General features: G+C 39.7%; 1 protein-coding gene across 10 annotated transcripts in view; it reads left to right on the plus strand.

Annotated features, from left to right (window-relative positions):
* The window catches only part of CELF2 (CUGBP Elav-like family member 2), a 374192-nt gene that overhangs the window by 312951 nt on the left and 38988 nt on the right, over positions 1-22253 (plus strand). For all 10 annotated transcript variants that reach the window (XM_065626864.1, XM_065626865.1, XM_065626873.1 and 7 more), the window contains 3 exons: positions 6988-7067; positions 11967-12125; positions 13803-13866. In XM_065626864.1, coding sequence (XP_065482936.1) covers positions 6988-7067; positions 11967-12125; positions 13803-13866 — 303 coding nt within the window. The remainder of the gene's footprint in view (positions 1-6987; positions 7068-11966; positions 12126-13802; positions 13867-22253) is intronic.

Here is a 22253-nt window from a genome sequence, read left to right on the forward strand (position 1 = left end):
AGAGATAAAGAAACCAGGGACTCAGCAGACGTGGAGGCTGGCCCTCACTTTAGCAGAGTTCATGGGACTATCTAAAGAAGCTTGCCACTGCCTGTACTATATTCATTATTCAAAGAGAAGGATTCAGCCTGCAGGGTTGTTTAATCCAGCAGTTTTTCTGAAGAGCTAAGTATGCTTTACAAAAATTCATGATTGTGATATCATGTGCTAAGCTTCATTATCATGAAAAAGCAGAAGCGAACTGCCTCAGATGATTAAGATTTTAAATCGCTTATTGTAAACGGCTTAAGGAAACTTTCAGACCTCCTGACTCCTAGCTCTGTGTAATGGCTACATGACCACAGGTACCAACACAGACGTCCATAGCCAGAGTGTGCAAAAATAGTCAGAAATACTTAATTTTGATTTGTAACTGTGCCACTGATGCGCTGTATTGACCATAGGTGAGTGGGTCTCTCATAATCTCTGTTATCCCCTTTCTTAAAATAAGGATAGTGATGGTCCTCTACCTTTGTAAAATGCTTTTTTTTTTGGATCAGTGGATCAATATCTCTGAATCACTCCAGGAATTATTACCATCCATAATGATGATTTTAAAAAATCCTCTTATCCTTATCACAGGAGCACCACACAGCAAATTATTCTGCTGTATTGCTAAGTGCAGATTTATATAATAGATATCAGAAAGAAGTCAACTGGCTTAATAGCATGGACTGAAAAAAACTGCTAATAATATGTACAGACAATTGGATATACCATGAAAATTGTGGAAAAGCTTGAAGTGTGTATTCCTACATCTTCTAGGCTCCTAATTGTATGATTTTTTAACAAAACATCAGCAGGCACATGGGACAAGTGAACCTTTCTACAGACATTGATTACAGGGATTTTTTCTTTCTTTCTTTGCTTTAGGAGCAGGTTAGAAATGTCATGGAGAGTTATACCATGGTCAGGCAATTTAATTTCATGAAAATCCATTCGTAACTTTTAGATTCAGGAGTCGATGAACGAGTAAAAGAAAATTAGTATTTGCATCGTAATTAATTGCAGTGAAGAGTAGGTGAGGAGGTTTTATGCCTATTTGTTTTTCGTTAAGGATATTTACTTCTCCTTTCTGAGCTAAAGTAACACGAAGTGCCAGTCGCGAGAACAGCCTGGATTAGGGGCCACCTTCTGACTCGCGTGTCAGTAAGTGATGGGAAATTAGGACGGTGGAAGTGCTGTGTTTTTAATTGCTCTCCAGAAGCACCTCCTTGCCTTCTTTATTTTGCTGTAATGTGGTAAGATTTTTCATTTTTTCCAATCATTATGGCACATTTAATTTTCTTTTTTTCCCTTACTGAAGCTCTATTGAAGCTGGTAAGAAACAAAGACATTTAATACAAGTGACCAGTGTCTCTGCTGGCCTTTGGCCAGTAACTCTACATCTCAGATCTCCATTATTGCATCTTCACAACAATCCCTCCCCAGAGGGAAGTCTGAGATTAAATCATTTGCAAGAGTTTTTATTCCAAGAAGAGGGTCATCAAGGCACTCTTAGAGAAAGTGGCCTTTGGTAGCCACTCAAGTCTGCACTTTGCAGGGTGGTTAATTGACTGTCCAATTAGAAATGCTTCAAGGGAACCACGAAATTTAAAATCTAGAATATTTCATCTGGTCAATAGTCAAGAGAAGTCAGTAAAGCCAAAGAGATGAGGCACGTTTACAAGACTTGCCTCTTCTTACCTTCATGTGCCTCGTATGTATAAACTAAGGAGCTTCACTGTGACTTTGTCAACACTTTACTCTAGGCTAGGTTGTTGGACCTGGTCTAAGACCTGCCATTTTGTGTCTTAAGCAATATTTAATGACCAAATGCTCGCACAATAAACAATTTGATGTCTTAATTTGTAGCCGAAATGTATTTTAACCGCTAAGACAGATTTTTGTGTGATGTCTTCATTAGAAGGCTGTTTCCCAGGCTGGTCCTTCCTTCAGACTGCTATATTAGCACAGTGCAGAAAAGAGAAAGCCTACTTTGCAATCTCAGCTAGAAATATTTTAACACAATTAGAGCTTATTTTTATCACACCTCAATTTCCATAGGTTTTTATTTGAGCCTTATCTTTTCCTTTAAGTAGAGTCTTTCATCTCAGAGGATCCCAAATTCTTCTTGCAGGAGTATTTTGGCAGCTTTTCACTGTTGTTTCTTCGCAGAAAGTGAAGAAAAACCTTGTTTATGGTGAGCCAGGAAGCTGTAGCTCAACCATTGCACCACCAGCTGCGCAGCCTCCATGCATAGTAGCGCGATTGCTTGGATGGCTTTGAAAATATCTTGAGCCGTCTTCTGTGTCAGAGAGGTCACTACACATATATATATGAGGTTTTTTAAAATCGATTACATCTGCCTTTCTTTCATTTCCAGAACCTTAAAGCCGTGGTTTTTAAACTGCTATTTTTAACTCTAGGCCTGATTCAAAAATACTAGGTGTTTTGCGTCTCCCTTTGGCTTCACTGAGGGTTCAGGGGCTTTAAAACCTCTGGTAGACCAGAGTAGTTTTGTGTAGGAGGTTTCTCTTGTAGGTACAAAATCAGACCCCTTACCTTGAGGCCTCCATACTTAAAAATGTTCTACTTCACTTACAGCTCGCAAATATTGATGTTACGTTAGACTGTGCGTGAACTGCTGACTGAACGTTTCGAAACAGTCCATGAAAGCCTGAGAGGAGAAGAATCGAGCGAAGCAGGAACTGAAATGGGGCAGTGCTGAGCTTTTTTAACTATTTTAAATAATCCAGTCACTCGAGCAGCGAGCCCTAGGTGTGGGGCAGCACGGTTCCAGGAGGACGCTTTTCTAATTTTGCAACCTCTTCAAAATTCTTTTTCAGTTTGGGATAGGAGGGGAGTAAGCAGCAGCCCTGTGAGTTTAGATGTTCTCTCAGCTGAGATGGCAAATGCAATAATGTGCTCCAAAATCTCCTCTGTGGCAGGGCTGGGTGCCTCCCTCTGAGTCTGCCTGCAAGAGGAAATTACTTTGAGCAGCCTTTCCCCAGTCAATCATTTATCTGGTGTAGGGGGTAAAAAGGCAGCCTTGGAGAAGGAACGAAGTGTCTTAGACTTCCTTCCTGCCTCCTTTTTTGTTTCTGTTAGTGATCCCTGACATCTTGAAACCAGAGGTGATAAATAATTGCGAGGTGACTTGCAGGTTGGCTGTATTTACAAAAGGGTATTTTGTGTGTGGTTAGGTAGCTGGTGGTACAAACCGAAGTAATTTCAAGGCATTAGATATAAAAATATCCCCATGTCCACGTTTTCTCTGCCACAGAGCTCCGCAGCCCCAGTAAAAAGGGAGTAATTAAAGTATCAGGACTCAGTGTGGCGGAAGAGAAATAGTTTGCTTGTAGCTATTGGTCCAGAAGACTTCAGCCCACAGCACTACAATCAATGCGATGTTTCATAGGATGGGCTAAGAGGCCATGGATATCTTTCTTGTTTCCTTGCACCACGAGGCATGAAATCTGATTAGTCGTGTCCTCTTATAATCGTGATTTACGGCCCTGAAGCCGACAGTATGTTCCCAAAAGACCACCTGGATCCGTGTGATACAGAGAGTGAGAGCATGCTGAAAAAGGGTTTCCCAACCCCTCAGAAACTGCTGCGGCAAGAGTACAGGTCCAGGCAGAGCTCATCTGGCTCAAACAAGTGAAATCCAGTGTGCTGGGACACCAACCTCTGATTTAATTCTAGGTGCCAAACACAACAATCCTCCTAATATGCGTACGTACCCCATACAGCAAAATTAAAGGCACTGCCATTGGCTGTGGCAGAGAACACAAGCATCTCGGAAGAACAGTTTTTCTGAATACCTAAATTATAGGTGGGAGTCCAATGATTGAGTTAATTGGATTGAATCCTATGATATAAGCTTGGTTCCCCTCCAGTGTGTCAGTCTGGTCATGAAGGAAAGGATCCCGTGGTTCACAGACAATAAAATGTATAGAAGCCCATGCTTCATACATAATAAAATGTATGTGCACACATAATAAATACACAAATTTTGTGTGTAAGTGTAGGTTTGGTAGCTGAAAAAATAATCCTTGAATGTGAATACATGTACCAATGTCTGGAAAGGTGGTTAAATTAGCTAGCATTTAATTGGGGTGCTCGATGGTAACAACTGAAGGTCTAGGTTATCAAATAATTTAGAGATAAGTTTGTCTACTGAATTTTTACCACGGTTATTGAGGCAAACTGGGTGTTTACTGTGCAAATGGCCACTGTCCATTGGTGGGAAATGGCCTGCCAATTGGAAATAACAAGGGGACCTAACCTTGTAGCCTCTGGCTGGCAAACCGTAATTAAAATGCTGCCCCATCTTCTGCCTGGAATGCTGTTTCCAAATGCTCATGTTGAAGCTGCATAACCTCATTCATCAGGCATTCCCCTTGCCCAGAGAACAAGTTTCTTTTAAATTGGTAGCTTGCTATACGGCATTTTACAGACATCTGCTACGAAGGTCTTTTCGCTCCACGACAAAGGCAACGGGATCCAAGCAAATGGATCTGGGCATTTAGGAACGAGGAGGGAGGTTTTGCAGTAGCGCTGGACACTGAAAGTCCCCAACAGCTGAGCTTTGCGGTTAAAAAGAGAAAAAGCTTGAGGGAGGGAAGAGAAAGTCTGCTTTATCTTGAGAGGAGCACAGCTTTATTTCTCTGCTGATTCACACGTTTCTTTTGAGACCTGCTAATTGCAACATCTCTCAGTAAGTTACTTACAGGAGTACTGCTGGGTAGAAATTGTGATAAATGCATAAACTGTGTCTTATTGATTTTTGTTGACATTTTGCATGCTTCTTATGCATTCTAAACCTCTATTCAGTAATTGTCACTATGGTACACACTCCTGGATAATGAGAGCGAAACAAGTGAATGAAGCAGTTTCTTGACCATTATAAACAATATTATTGAAGGCTCTGTATGGGGTTTCTTGCCTGCCCTCCAGTATATCTCTATTTGTGGTTATCCCCCACTGAAATTGCAAAATGAGAAATGAAAACCCTTGGTGTTATTTCCTCTGTTAATGATAATAAAAGTTTTAAAGAGACATTACTTTGAGACTGATGGTAAATTTGGGCCTCTTTAATTTTAGTGCACAGCAGCAATATGGAATCTAGCAGAGGTACTGTAGTTTATTCACCTGTCTACTGCACATTTTGCCTAGGTTGCCGTACAGAAAGTTGTTTTGTTACATCATTTGCTTTGACAGAAATTTGTTGCTGAATAAGAATAGTCCAGCAACACGTAGTGTGGCTAAACAGGAGTAAGACATCATCAGCTGTTACATTACTGAGAAATACGTAAAGAGTCACAATACTGCCATGAAGCTTGTGTAAAATAATTCAATTTTATGATGCTTGCTTATCAGTCTGAGGTACATAAACCAGCTTAGGTTTTTCTGCATCAAGGGCCTTTATATTAAAGAGGAAAAAAAATACTGCATGATGCAAAAATGCATTGACTTTATTTTCATGACTAGATGTAGTGCTTTTGGGTAATGATCAGGCATTGCTTTCTCTTACTGTTGTTTGATTAAAATGTGAATACAGTCTTGACTTGATAATCTTACCAGGTACACACAGAGCAAAAAAGAAAAGGTATTTTATGCCTCAAAACAATTTACATAAAGCAAACAATCTGTTGCTTGTTGGATTGCAAAATGGTTTATTTTGCCCATTGGCCACAGGGGCAACAACATTGTATTTTTGATGCCAGAATGTAGCTTTCATGCATTAGCTTTAAAATGACAATATGCTTCAGCCTCTCAGTGCTTAGATTTGCTTCATTTGGAAATCTTTTAAGTAGTAATAATAATAATGTTTTGAGGAAATTGAGTGGAACACTAAATTATTCTCTGAAACCTAAGTTCAAACTGTGCAAGGCTAAGGGAGCTGAAAATCAATGCACTTTTAAAGTCATTAGAGATCACAAGTGAAATAAGTCTGTGTTGCTTTAGCTAAGCTTTTAGTGTGCCATGGTATTATTACAAAATCAGCCTGAATCTGCATTAATTTCACAGTCTTTTTCTTTAAGATGCCCAAGGGTGCATGAAGAATAAAATGTAAATCTCAGAAGGCAATGTTTTTATTAGTCAAAAGGGCAGTGAGTCATGCACTGAGAAAGTTGACCTGTACCATGCCCAGTGTAGGTATGACTGACAATAGTAAAAGGGTGGAAAAATAGTCCAGGCATTAGCCTGTTGGCTTTTCGTGATGATTTAAAAGGCTGAGGAGGGAGAAAAGTGATTTTTTTGGTTATTCATGCACATGGCTTCAGAATTGCTCAAGCTGGTAGTAGCTTTCCTAGATCAAAGAACTATACTTGTACCTGGGACTCTGAGAAACAAAAATCATTAAGATTTTTATTTTTAATATGTTATTTTCTTAAATGTTGAGATTCCACGTACATTACTGAATTTTGTCTGAATCTTTTCACACTCAGTCAGGGGGTACACAGTGGAGTTTTTCTCATCCTTATTTGTATGGTTGTTCTTGGTGCATCACAAAAATATGTGACTTTATGGACTCCTTTAAATTCCCAGCTGCCAGGGATGCCAGTCACTTATTCACTATCCACAATTTACCTGCACAAAAGCCATAGTAAGTAATTGTTAATGCATGGCATGAATAGACTAAAGTATGCAATCCAAAGACTACATAAAAGCCTTACTTATTTCAAACCCTGTGGCAAAAAAAAAAAAAAAGGAAAACAAAACAGAAAAAACACCTTTCTCCTCACCCATCCCCACCTAATTTTTTTCTTTCATCTATGGTCAGATTAGCAAGTCAGCACTGTCGGTAAATAAACTAGAGAAGTTGTTTATTTTTATGTACTACTGAGAACAGTGTCGTCTTGTGGCCGTTCTCGTAGACTGTGTTGGTTTAACAAGCGTCCAACCCTTTTGTCTTGTTGTTTTTTGTCTTTCCTGCTCCCTGTCCCCTTGTTCCCACAGGCTGTGCGTTTGTCACATTTTCTACAAGGGCAATGGCACAGAATGCAATCAAAGCCATGCACCAGTCTCAGACCATGGAGGTACAGTACTGTATCATTTGCCCTTTCTTTGTTTTCTTTGTGCAAATGATTGCGAATGGTAAAGCCATGCTCTCCTGGACCAGATCAGACACATGACAATCACAGATTTAAACTTTTTACTGACTCACTCTACCTCTCTTTATGAAGTTTATTTTTCTTAATGACCGGAAAGCGCACAGTAAGGTTGCTGTGTGGTATCCAAACACGGCTCTGGATCCTGTTTCCAGTGGCATTCAGCAGAAAATAAAAAAGCTGTGAATACCACTCCTGAGTTATACTCAGAGTATATCTAATCAGTAAATTACCTTGAATTTTAAAACACACACACATCCAAAGAAATATCTTAGTTTTTTTTAAATAGATTTCTAAGTGTTGAGGTTTTCGCTGCTCTGAGAAAAAGCTCGAGAGATTTAACCTGGCCGCACTGAGTTACTAGTGCATGTGTTTTTTTGCAAATAGAATCTCTTTTAAGTTAATATAATTTCTCCTTCTTCATGTAGCCAATAAAAATGCTAATGATGACAGAGCATATCGAAGTGTGGCAGTTCCTACAGAGCAGCATTGTGGCTGGCCTCTCACAAGCAATGCTCTTTATTTCCTCCCAAACTGCCTTTACGGCCTCGTATTTTATCACGATGAGCAACACAAAACTTTAAACCTGCTCACTTAATGTAAATAGAGCTGCAGGCTAACAATGACTTCATTGGAGTGGTTATCGAATGCCACGGCTTATCTGACAATCTCAAAACTTTTTTCAGTCTGTGATTTTTGTCATGGTCTTTCAGAATTTTGCACAAAAATCCGCACAAGTATGAAGTCTTTACTTACTCTGGATCTTCTAGCTTATCATTGGAGAGTGCATGTTAAACTGTATTATGTACACTGTATCTTTGTGTAGTGATGATTTTTCTCAGAGGTGGCATTGATGTTATGTGCACTTGTTTCTTTTATTTTTCTTTCTTTTCCATCAGGACCTTTCAATTTTTCTATTATTTTTTTTTTTCTCAGTGATTTTTCTTTGCAATGCTCTAGTCTCCCAAAGCATGCTGGGTGCTAAACAATCATTATTGCGTCATGTCGTTGAGCTGCTTTGTGTAACGAGCCAAGCGGGGAGACCAGGGGTGGGAGGGTGGAGAGAAGAAGGAGGAGAAGATAAAATCAAGGCAGTGCATGAAAATGTCACTAACTGTTTCCTGTATAGCATAAGTAATGATATCAGCATTGCGAAGCTATTGTCTTTCCAAATATCACATTTGAATTTGGTTGAGCTTCTTTTATAATCGATGTGTTTTCTTTTCAGTGCAATGCATTTTTAGACCCTGAGTATAGAGTTTTAGATGAGAATCTGCCAATGAGATGAGAATAATTGAAATAATCATTACTAGAAAGCTGCTGTTATACAATATGTACAGTCTGACGTTATATTGTGAAAAAAACTGCGACTTTGATTCTCCAAAATAATACTTATATTTTATCTGCCATACACTGCTCCATTACTTCAGATCTGTATGTCTTTCTGGGTTTGATTCCAAGGAAATGTTTATTGGTAATACTGTATTTTGCCTACATTTTTCCATGTGTTTTAATGTATTTTTCTGTCTAGCAAAATGAATTTTACACAGCTCTACTTCAAAAACATGGTAAAATTAAATAGATAATACCTCCTATACAAATTCTGTTATGCAGTGCTCCAAAAGAGGCTGCATTTTGATGTGATAGTCCTGTTGACATTAGTTCCATAGAATAGTTACTGTTGGATCAAAATACTTCTCGACACCTTTAGAGACATCATCAATGAGATCCTCACACTGGCAAGGTGATTCCAAGTATTTTGCACTTGGAACATCTGGGTCTTTGTGCCAATTGATCTTAGGCTGAGAGTCCCTTCTTGGAGAGAAGCAGTAGACCCTCCAGCTCCGAGGGCGAGGGACTCAACGGAGTCTGTACCAACCGTCTTGACATCACAAAGAAAAATATGAATCAGCAACAGCTGCTGGGAAGAAAATGGCACTAAATGGGGTGGAGAGACCAAGCCATTGAATGAGGAGGGAACCTGCACCCTGCATATGTGCTGGGAGCTTCCTCTCGAGATAGATAATGGAAGAGCATAAACCACAAATCATTATTTAAGAAAAAAAAAATTTTTACTCGCTTTTGCCAATAGTCTTCTATTAAAAAATTAACCTGGCTTAGCTGGAGTTAAATCTCAACTCTCAGCCTGAAACACTGGTCCTTGGACACTTTTGTTTCGTGGGGTTTTTTGCAAACAAAAGTGAGCTGGAGTGCCAATATGTAGTACACAATTATGTTTCAATCAAATTACTGCAGGGTTTTTCTTTCTGATTTCATTATTTTCAATTCTTTGGCACACATCATTCACCAACATGAATTTCCAAAGTGGACCACGAAAGAACATTGAGGATGTTAATGTCCAGTTGCACACTTCTCATAGAATTCTCTTACTACTCTTTCCACCTGACTTTCTGACCTGGTTAAATCAACTGATTTTAAAAACATAATTGCTGCTCTTTTTTTGCTCTTCTGTCTCATTTCTGTGGAGTTTTTTTATTTGTTTGTTTAAGGCATTCAAATGCAGCACCAGTAGAAGACACTAATTTGTTATCGTGGAGTAAATTTGATGCAACAATAACAACCCGTTTCTCATATAGAGCCACGTGCTACATATAATTTCAGTTTTCAGAATGTTTGGTCTCTTGAAAATGATGAAGTGATGAAATATAGAGCAGACAGTGAAAAAATGAATTATAGATTCATAAATTGCAGAGATACTGTTTTTATACAATTTACTGACATTTAAGCATTCATAAATTTGATGTCAGCTGTAGTGTTGCGTGCTGAGCTGCTGAACTGAGAACTGAAATAGGATATAATATTTCTTCCTTTGAAATTCATTTCTGTTTCTTCGGAAATAGGCTGGATTCTCTTGGACATCTAGGTAGAAGGCAGTAAGTTCTTGTTGTTGTTAACCCAGTGCTGCCAAACCTCATATTAAATAGAAACTGCTTGCTTTTTTTATTAGCTAAACCAGAAGAAACTCTCTCAAACCCTCCACTCCCCAGCTCCTTTTTCTTTCTTTTCTTTTTTTATTTTTTTAAGGGCCTTGTTTTTAATATTAGCATAAAAATCACTAGAGAGGGGTAATTGTGTAACAAGCTGACTCCTTCGTAATCTTTATTTGATTGCTGGAGTGGTACATATCTCCTTTCTTCCTCACTGAAACACTGAAAGACATTTTTACAATGAAACACAGAGGAAAGGAGTTGGAGGTGGAATAATAAATCACAAGTGATGATTTTCTAAGATAATTCTAAAGGAACAGTATTGATGGGAGATCTTCATACAAGAGATATTATTGTGATTTATTTCATCATTTTGCCTGTTTGTTGCAAATGTTCTTATCATTTCTCTGGGTGTGAGGTTCTTCAGAGAAAAGGTACATGGCTGGTTTTTATAAATAAAAGAGGACAGGAACTTTTCTGAAGATATTCGCGGTGTTGAGAGAGCAGCCGTGGGAAGTGTTAGGTTAAGTAGAACCCTGCTCCCCATCCCACACGATACGTTTTGGCTAAAGTGCTGCTCTGGTTTTTGGACCTGAGTCATCTTTCACTCCTACCATTGTGTTCAGATTGAAGTTAGACAAGAAATTAGTATAACAAAGCATAGCATGTGGAGGGAAGTTATTCATTGGATCCTATGAAGCTGGAAAACAGTGCGCAATGGATTGACAGTTACTATGACTCACAAAATGCTTGAATTAATTTGAAGAACTGAATCATTGCAGTACATAGTTTGCTCCTTTGATTTGAAAAAATGAAGGCTTGAGAGGTTAAATTATGAAAAATATTTTTGTGTGTTAGCGGGCGAAAAAAAATAGAGCGAGAGCACCAGAGACATCTTTCATATTCATGTCTCATTCTTTCAGTGACTTTCCCCAGGAAAACCCAGCTTGAAGTCCAAGAGAAATATCCAGCTTACCTCTAAAGTCCATCTGGTCCATGACCTCCTACTTCTTCTCAATGGTCCTTAAGGCATGGGTGAGGAGTAGGCTGCAGACCAGATCTCTAGTTCTTTCTTACAGCCTCCCTGTTTCCTAAGGTGTCTTGCAGCCCTCTCATGTCATGTAACAAGAGGCTCATAGCAGCAATGAAGAAATGGGGGCAATCAGGAATGAGCTGCTGTCACCAGAACTAGTCGCTTTTGGTCTGCGTCCTGCCCTTTGTTCACATCTGAAGGGTGCTTGATACAAAGTGTGCCTGGGAGCAGACCAGAGGTGGGTGAATTCACCAGCAGCATCGCCCTTTGCGCTCACTTGGGACTGGAGGTCCTCGATACGGAAAGGACCAGTGACCCACTGATGATGGGCGCTGAAGTAAATCTGTTGCCCGCGGTCTACTTACGTCGGGCACACGAGCCAGCTGCAGCGAGCCTGACCGCACAGCCGGCCCGCGGTGGCAGGACGGTGTTGGCTGTGTGGTCCCTGGCAGCAGGGAGGTTGGACACCGCTCCCTTTGGCGATGCCTTGAAAACAGACTGCAGACAAAGCATCGCATCCATCTCATCAACTGTGAAGCTTAATTAAAGAGGACTGGTACAGTTCACTGTCGCTGGCAGCAGTTTTGATAGCTGGAAGGAAAAGAGAGCCTAAGGAAAGGTGCTTTATACAAAGAACTGGGGGATCAATAATTTCTCTGTAGTCTCTTTACCTAAGAAGCTGAAAATCTTAGTGTTTGCCATCCTACACATGCCAATCACAAAAAGAGGGTGAGCAACCACGTTGTGCCATTGCTGGTGGCCCTATGAGATGTGGCTGAGCTCACGATGCGAGCGTGACTCGGTGGGATTTAACCCTTCTGTCTTTCCCAATCTGTCTAACCACAGGGCTGCTCTTCGCCAATCGTGGTGAAGTTCGCCGATACCCAAAAGGACAAGGAGCAGCGGCGTTTGCAGCAGCAGTTGGCACAGCAGATGCAACAGCTCAATACTGCCACTTGGGGAAACCTCACAGGTCTTGGAGGACTCACACCACAATATCTAGCTGTAAGTGCGTTGCAGAGGCAGTGGATATATTATGCTGCATTTATTTTAGAACCATGGTAAATCAGCTATAGTAAACTCCCTGCAATAAATTGTTAAGTCCTCCAGGACAGGTAGCGTGTCATCTTCTATATAAAAAGCCTGCACGTTTATCACATGGTCTAAAATTAAATAACAAGGAATAGAACTTGAAGAAACATTTCAAGATGTGTCAGTGCTGTCCAGAGCAAGCATTTAAAGTTTACTTGTGCTGCAAAATAAAATTTGATTCCATTAGTTTTATTGTTCTTTTGAATGTTAGAGTCTGTTCTTTATAGCTGGAATAAAACTTAAGCTCTTTCTTAGGGGAGGACAGATAGGCGGCTGATAGGGGCCATATCTATATGATGCAGCCTCTAAATTAGAATGTTGTGGTTCTGTCCTCTGATTTTTCCACATTTTCATTTGGAAATGGCTTTCACTTTAATGCATGATTCTGCCAACGCTAAGCATGTGTGGTTCATGCTACCTGTTTGGTAGGTCGAACTACCTGTTTGGGTAGGTTTAGATTGGATATTAGGAAAAAATTCTTCACGGAAAGGGTTGTCAGGCATTGGAACAGGCTGCCCAGGGCAGTGGTGGAGTCACCATCCCTGGAGGGGTTTAAAAGGCGTTTAGACGAGGTTCTTAGGCACATGGTTTAGTGCTAGAGTTAGGTTAGGTTATGGTTGGACTCGATGATCCTGAGGGTCTCTTCCAACTGAAATGATTCTATGATTCTACCTTGTACAGAAAGTGAAGATGGCAGGGGAAAGCAATTTGTTTCTCATAAATTTAAAGTGGTATTTTCCTTGGTCCAATTGTAAGATGGAAACAAATTCGAGCTGCTGCTCCTGTTGGAGAAATCTGAAATCCGCAGTCACAAGTCTTGGGTCCTGCATGGCCAAGAGAGCCTCCCCTGCAGCACAGCTGAGAGGGAGCATCTGCCTTTGGTCACACGGAAACTGAGAGGTCTGGTTGAGCAGCCTTTGCATAACTTGGGGAGCTCCTGATGATTCCGAGTTAGACAAATAGATGCATCCATATAGATGTACCATGTAGGCATATGTATACACATAATATATATGCATACAATCCTTTGATAAAGTGATATCATTATAAACAGCTATTTACCCGGCAATTAAAAATATATATTAGTACTGAGGTAGGCTAATTAATACTGAGGCAGACTAAATTATTATATACAAATACCAGTCTAATGACTATCTGTGAGCTTGACTCATAGAGATAATAAAGAAAAAACTGAATTCAAGGGGGTGGGGGAGAATGGACTGTGATTGACAGAGATGAGTTATGGTAACTACTAGACTACAGAGGGTTGTAATTAGTCACGCTATGTTGGTTTAAATAGATTTAACACCTGGTTGTTAAAAAGAATAAATTGATTAATTGTTTTAAAGCAGCAATGTTATTGAGTTTCCCTTGTGTCTCTGTGTTTCTTAATAGAGATTAGACATTAATATGGATTTACAGCATTGACTCTGGGGATGTTCATTCCAACAATAGACAGAAGCAAGAGACTATATAAATGTAAAGGAACGCAGAAATACTCCAAATGTGAAATGATAGCTCATTTTAGTTTTATCTTCATTTGTTACATTAATGTCAGATAGATTGCCGTGTTGTGTTGTTAATTTGCAGCTCCTGCAGCAAGCAACTTCCTCCAGTAACTTGGGTGCCTTCAGCGGCATTCAGCAAATGGCCGGTAAGTTAAAAACCATTTCCTTCTGCTCCAGCTATGTTTTATATTCTTAAACTATTGAATCCCGTACCTCTAATAATCACATTGTCGGGGGCAGGGAGGGTGTTGTGTATTAAATGTGGCAGATGTATTGGCAGGGGACAGCTCGCGGTTCAGCGTCAATAGAAACACTTTCTCCCCTCTTTCAGAAACCGAAATTAAGCCCGGTGCTCCCAGGTTGTGCAAACAGTTTGTCTTGCATTAGTCACCTGCCATTTGTCCAAAGTAACCAATTGTAAATTGCAGGAGAGCTCTCAGTCCCTGCAGCCGTATCCTACCCTATGAAAAGTGTCAGTAAAGCAACAGCAGGATTGCATTCTAATTTCCAGTGAGATTTCTATGTCCTGAAAAATCAAATTAATGGCAGCCCTCAAATATTTTAATAATAGGTGGTGAGTAAAAATGTTCTGACCTTTTTAATGAAACCCAAGATTACAGGCCTACCTTCGGTATGAATTTTCAGGCTCCTTTTATAATCATGGAAAATTAACTGGGTGCCTTTTTGACTTTGGAACCCTAGTTGACAAAATTACACAACAGAAGCTTTTATGTAAAAGTATAATCTTTAGTCTGGGGGACAAAAAGAAAGAAAGAAAAGGAAGAAAAAAAAAAATCAAAGTGTGAGTGGATTTGAAAGCCAGCTAGTTGGAGGGTTTCTTAGTAATGAGCTGTGTGCCAGTAGTAACTGATGTGTAGTGATTAGCAAAAGGTCATTCCCACTGTGTGACCTACCATGCTGATACCCCAACTTAACATGATGCTAGAGAAGGCAGCATGTGCAGTAAATCAGAGCACAGATGCACATTATGCCTGCCGCGAGAAACTGTTAAAAAGCCTTTTTTTCTTGTTATAGGGAAAGAAAAAAAGGAAGCACAGCACAAAACCCCTAAATTGCTACATTAGTTTATTTTAATCATGAACCCACTGAATTAATGAAATACAACATCGTGCTTGCTTCATCATCACAAAATAAGGGCTAAAATATTCAGAAGTCTTTATGAACACCATTTTCTCACTCTTCTTTTAATCCTGGTCTTTTGCTTCTTCTGGTTCTGCTTTGAATGAATCCTGAAATACTTTAACAAGTAGAGATATACCGCACCATATAGCTATACCCCACAGGTATTCTTCACTCGATTGTTATATTATGCCATTATTGCAGTGACATCAGAGACTAATGTGAACCTGCTGTCTGACAATATAAATTGGCCTACAGATGACAATATCTCTGAATTATTCTCTTTTCCTCAGACCTGCTGGCAGTGCTTGCTGGTTCTATTATGTTACACTTGCAATCTAGCATTTTTTTCATCAAAAAATGTATCTTAATATGATAAACAGAACAGAGCGGCTCAGTAACAGTTTTATACTTGGCAGTTTTGGAAGTGGCTTTGAGCTCAGAGATTGTGTTTAATGTTTTCATATTTGGTTAGGTCTACAAAATGAAAGAATTGAGACCACGAGGAAAAATAATGTGATATCCATTGCATTATGTGCACCTTAGAAGTTTTGTTGCCTATTCCTCACTGCTGGTGTCGATTCAACTTGGTCTCCAAGAACTGTGTTGAAACCAAGAATTTTAGTCAAGTAGCTTCAGGATGGGCTCTCAGTCTGAGATGTGATTTATTCTCTGAAAATGATGTGGTCTAGTACAAAGTCATCTTAAGAAATCGTAGTGGCACATCACTGTTACTTGAGGGATATACCTTCTCGGCTACAGATTAGATTGCTAATGTGCTCATTTATGGGATAGTTTAATGACTGACTGCTTCTCCTGGAAAACATGGGGTTTTTTCTCTTATATTCATGTTATCAAAACAGCTTGAAGTTTACTCCTGTCTTTCCCCAAAACGTGTAACTCTTAAACCTTAGTGTTCAGGATCAAATTAGTGATATGAAATGCAGCTCTACATGCCAAAGACTAAGCACTATCTCATCATTAAGACTGAGAGTTCATGTTCTCTCCTCAGAAATCATGCAGAACTATGTTATGCTGTGCATCTAGTATTAAAGATTCGTCCACTATGTTTTGTGAAAGGAATAGAAAATACTCCTGTGTCTGCAGCAAGATCTTGCATTACCTGCTGACGCCATCCTTGAATGTTTTTAAAGGCCTAGAGTTTTTAACTTAAGCTATACACATTCATTTTACAAAAACTAATCTAACATGTATATCTGTATACATGTATAGCTTGCCAATTAATGTAATCTTTCAGGGTAAGGAATAAAATCTAGGCACAATTGAGTAAGGTGCTAAAGAAATCCGTCCTTGCAGCTTGCAAGTTCTTTGAACTTTGTGTCTGAGGGGTCCAACTTTTATCTTTGAAGTCAATGAGTGTGCTTACCATAGAATTCAGACACTAAAAGTTTGATCAAAGGCCACAGGAGCCATTGAAATTTCACTCTTACTTCCATGTCAGGGCTCTAGCATCTCTTTTGTGCTTAAGTCTCAAGGAAGTCATAGTTTGCTAAATTAGGACTTCTAATACAGTCACACCCTGACCAAAAATGGGGGCCGTTTGATCTAGAAGCATTTATTTGTACTGCCAAAGCTCATGTTATCTTCATACTTGTGCTGGTTTGACTGAAATCGAGTTAGTTTTCTTCACGCAGTTAAAAAATTTTCTTTTTTTTGTAGCTGGCACAGTCATTTGGATTTAGTTTGAGAACAAGAAGATAACACCCTGAGACAGAATTAATGTTTTTCTTCAAGTAACTTTCCAGTGGTTTTGAGTTGAAGAGGCGAGAATTTAAGAGGTTGCTGTTATCTTCATTGTTTGGGAGCCAGGGTCTGCAGCTGGGAAGGGGAGCATGGATGGGACAGACTTTGGCTGACGTCCAGACTGACCATTTTGCCATTTTGCAGAGGCTTCTGGGCCTTTCTGCCTTTTTGGTGTTTTTCTCTCACTTCCTGGGGTCGGCTGTTCAGGACCAGGGTTCTCTCTTCCCAGGGCTGGTTGCTCAGTGCAGAGGGAGTTTCTGAGGAATTGCACTGAGTAACAGTTATTTTATATTTTATTCTCATTATATATATATATATACAAAATTAGTTGTAGTATACTACTGCTATTTTGTTATTTTATTAAACTGGTTTTACCTTAGTCCATGGGTTTCTCTCTTCCCTTTCAATTCTCTCCCTTATTTGGGGGTGAGGTGAGGGAGTGAGTGAGCTGATATCACGGTTTTGATTGATTAGCTGAGTTAAACTTCAACAATAATGAACAGAAAGAATACAGCACATTCCCTGCTGCACGTATGAGGAAACATTTGCCATGCAGTCCTCAGCAATATTTTTTCTTAAAGAGCAAAGACTGATTTTCAGTGTGAAGTTTGAATATCATGCCTCAGTCTGGTTAAAGTAGTTTTCATGTGGCAAAAGCAGAGATTCTTTGATTTTTTTAAAAGGAGTGGGGGTTTTAGGCATTTCTGGTTGAAGAGAATTGGAGTTTGTTTGTTTGTTTGACAGCTGGGGATTCAATCCAAAGAAAAATGGGGATTTTTTTCTCAAGAACTCACCAACATACAGGCATTAAACACACAGAGGGCCAGCTCTAAAAGTGAATGCTGTTCTTACTGTAGCAGTTTACTGACCCTACTATATATTCACTACTGTCTTTACCCTATGTTCGTAAACCATGCTTGAAGTCCAACCAAATCATAAAAACTGGTTTAATTAAAATTTGGTAGACATTAAAATTCGAGACACAAAAAGTTGTAGTTTGCCATTTAGCTTTCTAAGCTTTAAGATTCCACACTTGATTCCCTAGTCTAGGTTTTTCTTGTATTTATTGAAAAATTACATTTTCATTAAATGGTTTTATTTCAGGTGCCAAGGCAAAGAAAATAATGTAATATGTTGAGACTGGTAACAAATTTGGGAGAGTTGCTAATACTGCCTTTGGTATTAGAGTAATCCCCTGGTGTTGATTACAGGAGCTGAGCCTACCTTGCCAAGCTCTGCTTCACTGTCCTTTGTAAAACATGCAAGCACAAACCACCGTCAAGTGTACATTTTGCAGTGAGCACTTCCTCACTTTTCCTCCCCTTCTCTGATATCTGCTAATGCTAATTTAAAGGCAATGCTTTCTCCCACATGCCTCTCAAGCCTCAGCGTCTAGCCTGAGCTTTGTCTTTGGGGAAGGCTAATAATGTAGATGAATTACATTATGTGATTTGATTGTATTACTTTAAAAAGACAATGCAAGCTACATTAAGCACTAGCAACCTTTCAAGCAAAAAAGATTGCTCTTTCAAATATATACAAATTACATGGAAATCTTAGTTCAAAGGAGATTGATGTCGCTTGAACGTTTGCATTGAATTTGGCTAGTGCTGGGTCAGGTCTTAAAAGCTGCAGTTGTTTAAGCCAACCTGCCTGTTTTAAGAAGAACCTGGAAAGCACTACAGACAGACAGTATAAACAGGGAGGTTTTATATGACATAGGGTGATCGCAGAAATTTGAAATGTTCAAAAATATAGGATCTATGAAGTTTTCCTATTTGTTAATGTAAAATGTTTTGGCAGGAATAAATATCTGCTCATATAGAAATATTTCTATATGTGTGACCATTCAGGACATGAAAACATGTATAGTTCTCATAAAAGACACAAAAGGACTCTCTTAATTTCATTGAACAGACAGCATATTTTGCTTTCTGAAGTCATGCAGGAGAAGAAACCATGCTTTTGTCTTTTCTGGCTTTCACTTTGAGATCCTTAAACCCTCTGCAGCTGGGACTTTTTATATTTTTCCAATGTATGTTTTTTTTCTAGTCCTTTCGAAACTCCCTCACAGTTTGGTTGCATTTTGGGTTGAACTTCTGGCCCTTTCTGAGCCCTGCTCCAGCCATTTCACCCTTCTTCTGTTACTCAAGCCAGATTTCCTCCTGTTGCAGAGTCTGTAGGAGCAGATGGGTGAGAGAAACATTGTGAGGTTCTGCTTTCTGAATATTTCCCTCTAACTGTTGGATTGGCTCGGTAGATCTGGAGGGACCGGTTGGAAGCCAGGACCATCTGCACAGGAGCTCTATACTTTTGCATTGGCCCAAGGATCCTTTATATCCTCTGACTCTTCGGTGGCCTCGTTCCAGCAGAGCCATACTGAAGGAGGGCTTCTCCTGCTATGACCCCTTTAGGGATATCACATTAAAAGTAAAGGTCACTGAGAAACTGTTTCCAGCTCAGGGGAGATAGCTGTTTCTTGAAGATAACTACCAGTTTTGAACGTGTTGACATCAGGGACTAAAAGCGTTGAGCTTTTGTAGTAGTAATTCCATTGAAAGTCCTACTTAATTGAACCCATACAATTAGGTTTGGTTGTTGGGGTTTTTTTGAGCTAATAAATTAAACAACTCCATTTAGCATTTCTTGGAGAGGCAGAGTTTGAAGCAAGTGAGGCTCCTCTCAATCCACACATTGCTCCTGCTCACAGGAGAAGGAGAGGCACCTTGAGAGGAAAAATAATGCTTGGCAGTTTATGAGACATGCTTATTCAGGTGGTAAAAGGGCACAACGTGGAATTTTGGCCAAGTCTGGGCACAAGATCTGTAGCCCTGGCTGGGCTTTCCATAAGCAGGGAAAGGAAGGAGAGGAGCTTTTTATTGCCTTGGTTCCTCTGGGGGTGGAATTCATCCCCCCGAACCCCAGCAGTTTGGAAATTAAGCGTCCAGTGCCCCTGCGATGTCAACGAGGAGTCACTCACAGGCTGCAATTCATCCTCCCAAGGGCTGTGGTTAATCTGTCTCTTTTAGGATCAGATGAATCATCCACTCACTCTCCTTTGACTATAGCAAGAGCCCGATTAAGTAACTTTTATTCAGATAAAGTTAGATCAGATGAATCCTTCGCACTAGGCCTGGGGAAGTTTCGATTGAGAAAAGTGCATTTCTTGCCAGGATGTGTTTAGAGCATGTATAACCTGAAAATGTGCTGAAATCCTACATGAATCAATTAGTAACTCCAACTTCCAGTTGGATTCAAGCACGTACTCTTAACAAACAGGGCGGAACCAAATGTGGGCTTAAAAGTTGTTTTAAGGGCTTTGCTAGATCAGACACTAAACAGTCAGAGTACCTTGAGCACTGATCAGATAAGCAGCTTTTCTAAAGGTAGGTGCAGACTATATGTGGTTTGATGGAAGTAATGCTCAGGTCTCCTGTCTATTTTGATTATTAAAATATTGCTGGAATAACATCACAGTCTTTCATAAAGAGGCCATAAAGCCTTTCCCCCATTTTGAACATCAGCATCTGGAATGGCTGCTGTCAGAGTTGCTTTTTGGCCTGGAGATGATAATTTTTACCTTAATCCACTAATTTTTAAGGTACAGTCAGGATTTAATTCAAAAGGAATAAATCCTAATAATTGGGAAGGGTAAAATTTTCAAAGAAAAAGAAGTCCATTTATTGGGAATTGCTTATGAACTATCCAGATTTGTCTCGGATAATCACCACTGACTTTGAAATTCTCCATGTCACTAAAATGTAGCTGGTGCCTTCTTTTATTAGGAATTTGTTCAGCAAGCAAATCACAACTATTTCCTAATATGATTTTATTATGGTTTTGGAAACCCAAGAGCTGATGGTGCCTAAGAAGTCTTCAGGAACAGCTCATGACTCTGTTGCCTCCTCTACATATAGCTAGTAATTCTGAATTTACAGTTACCACAGGAGAAAAACTGCGGTGACTGAAATGAAGCAAATTGCTTCATTGTATTAAAGTTCGCGATGGAGGCAGCACAAGAAGTTGTAAAATGTAAATCTCGTGCTCTCAAATTTCCCCATGTTTTCACAGAACTGCATCTGTGACTGTGCAGCGCTACAAAAATTTCCTGCGAATGTGCTAATAGGCCTTATGAGAATGTTCTATCACCACCCATCTGCCACTTTTTAACAGGCCTGATTGGCAAGCACTTGTAACAACTGACATCTGTTCTCGCTTATTGATATGTAGATTTATGGTAATTGCTGTGAACAATAAGACACAAAATTACCTAAGGTGAACGTTAAATTAAATTTTCATGCCCCTATCCTTATAAATAATTTTTTAAAAAATCTTAAGTTTCAAGCAAGACATACCGTGCATCTGTTTTGTACATAAATTAATTGGGTTTTTTTAATCTGCCAAATAACAAAATGAAAGTTGAATTTCCTTGCAATCTTGAATATTTGCCAAGCTGATAGCACATTGGTAAATACATGTTATTAAAAACGGAATCAAACTGTATTGTGATTCTGGGTTTTTTTAATCATTTCCCTTTAATTCCCAACATCGTCTCCATCATGAAGATCAAGAGTTATTCCTTACCCAGAAGTTTTTTTCCCCCTACAGGGGGATTTTCATTTTTCATGTGCAGCTCTGCCTGTGAGGCTGTTCTTCAACGTTAAGCAATTTGCATTTCTTCAGAGAGAGGCGCATTTGCTGAGTGAGCAGCGCTTTCAAATAAAAACGATCTACTCATTTGTGGTCCAGCTCTGTTGCGGGATTTGGGACTGTTTTGAAAAAGCTGCAGGATGTGAAATGTGTGAAGACAGTGTGTGAAAGGGGAGAGAATAAGAGAGGAGATTAGTCCCATAGAACTGTACCTTGGCTGAAGTTCAATTGAACCAAAAATATGCATTTGAAAGCAAAATACTCACTGGCTCTGCGACTTGAGAGCATTTGGTTTCCTCCTGCAAGTTTGTCCTAGCAAGTGAGACATTGGCGCCCTTGACAAGTTGATGGGAGAAACCAATAAAGAAGGAGCAAAGATGGTGAAATGCCTGGGGAGTGTGAAACAGTGATGACAGGATTTATATTTTTGTAAGTTTGAAAAGACAGTGGATCTTAAAGATAATTCCTATTAAGTGATAAACGTGTTGACACAACCAGGTCTGAACCGTGCTGGATGGCGATGTGTGCCATGAGCCCTTGGTGACAATCTCATTTGGGTGGTCAATTCAACGGAGCTCTTTGCCATCCTTCTCTTACGCATGTGTGACAGCGGCAAGCAGTGTTTTTTTGCTGAAATCACTGAAGCTGACACCCGGTAACATCTGCAGAGCTGGTTTGTGGCCAGTGTCTTTTAGTCACCTCTACAGTAAAACAGACTGGGTGGGGAGATGACTCCGTCACTGCCTAGCTCTTGTTTCTTAATCTTTTTTTTTTTTTTTTGGCATTCAAGCTCTTTCGTCAAGTTGATGGGTTCCTCTTGTGCTTCCACAGGAAATGTCCCACTATTAAAAAAATGTTTTTGTGGGATGAGGCGATGCTGGAATTATTTTGCATCCACACAGGCGCAACAGTGGTTCGTGAGCCCGGAGAGAGCAGTTGTTTGTTCCACTGTCTGGTGACCTTGTCTTGGCTGCTGCAC

This window comes from Caloenas nicobarica, chromosome 1 (assembly GCF_036013445.1).
Source record: "Caloenas nicobarica isolate bCalNic1 chromosome 1, bCalNic1.hap1, whole genome shotgun sequence".
In the NCBI taxonomy this organism is placed as follows: Eukaryota; Metazoa; Chordata; class Aves; order Columbiformes; family Columbidae; genus Caloenas; species Caloenas nicobarica.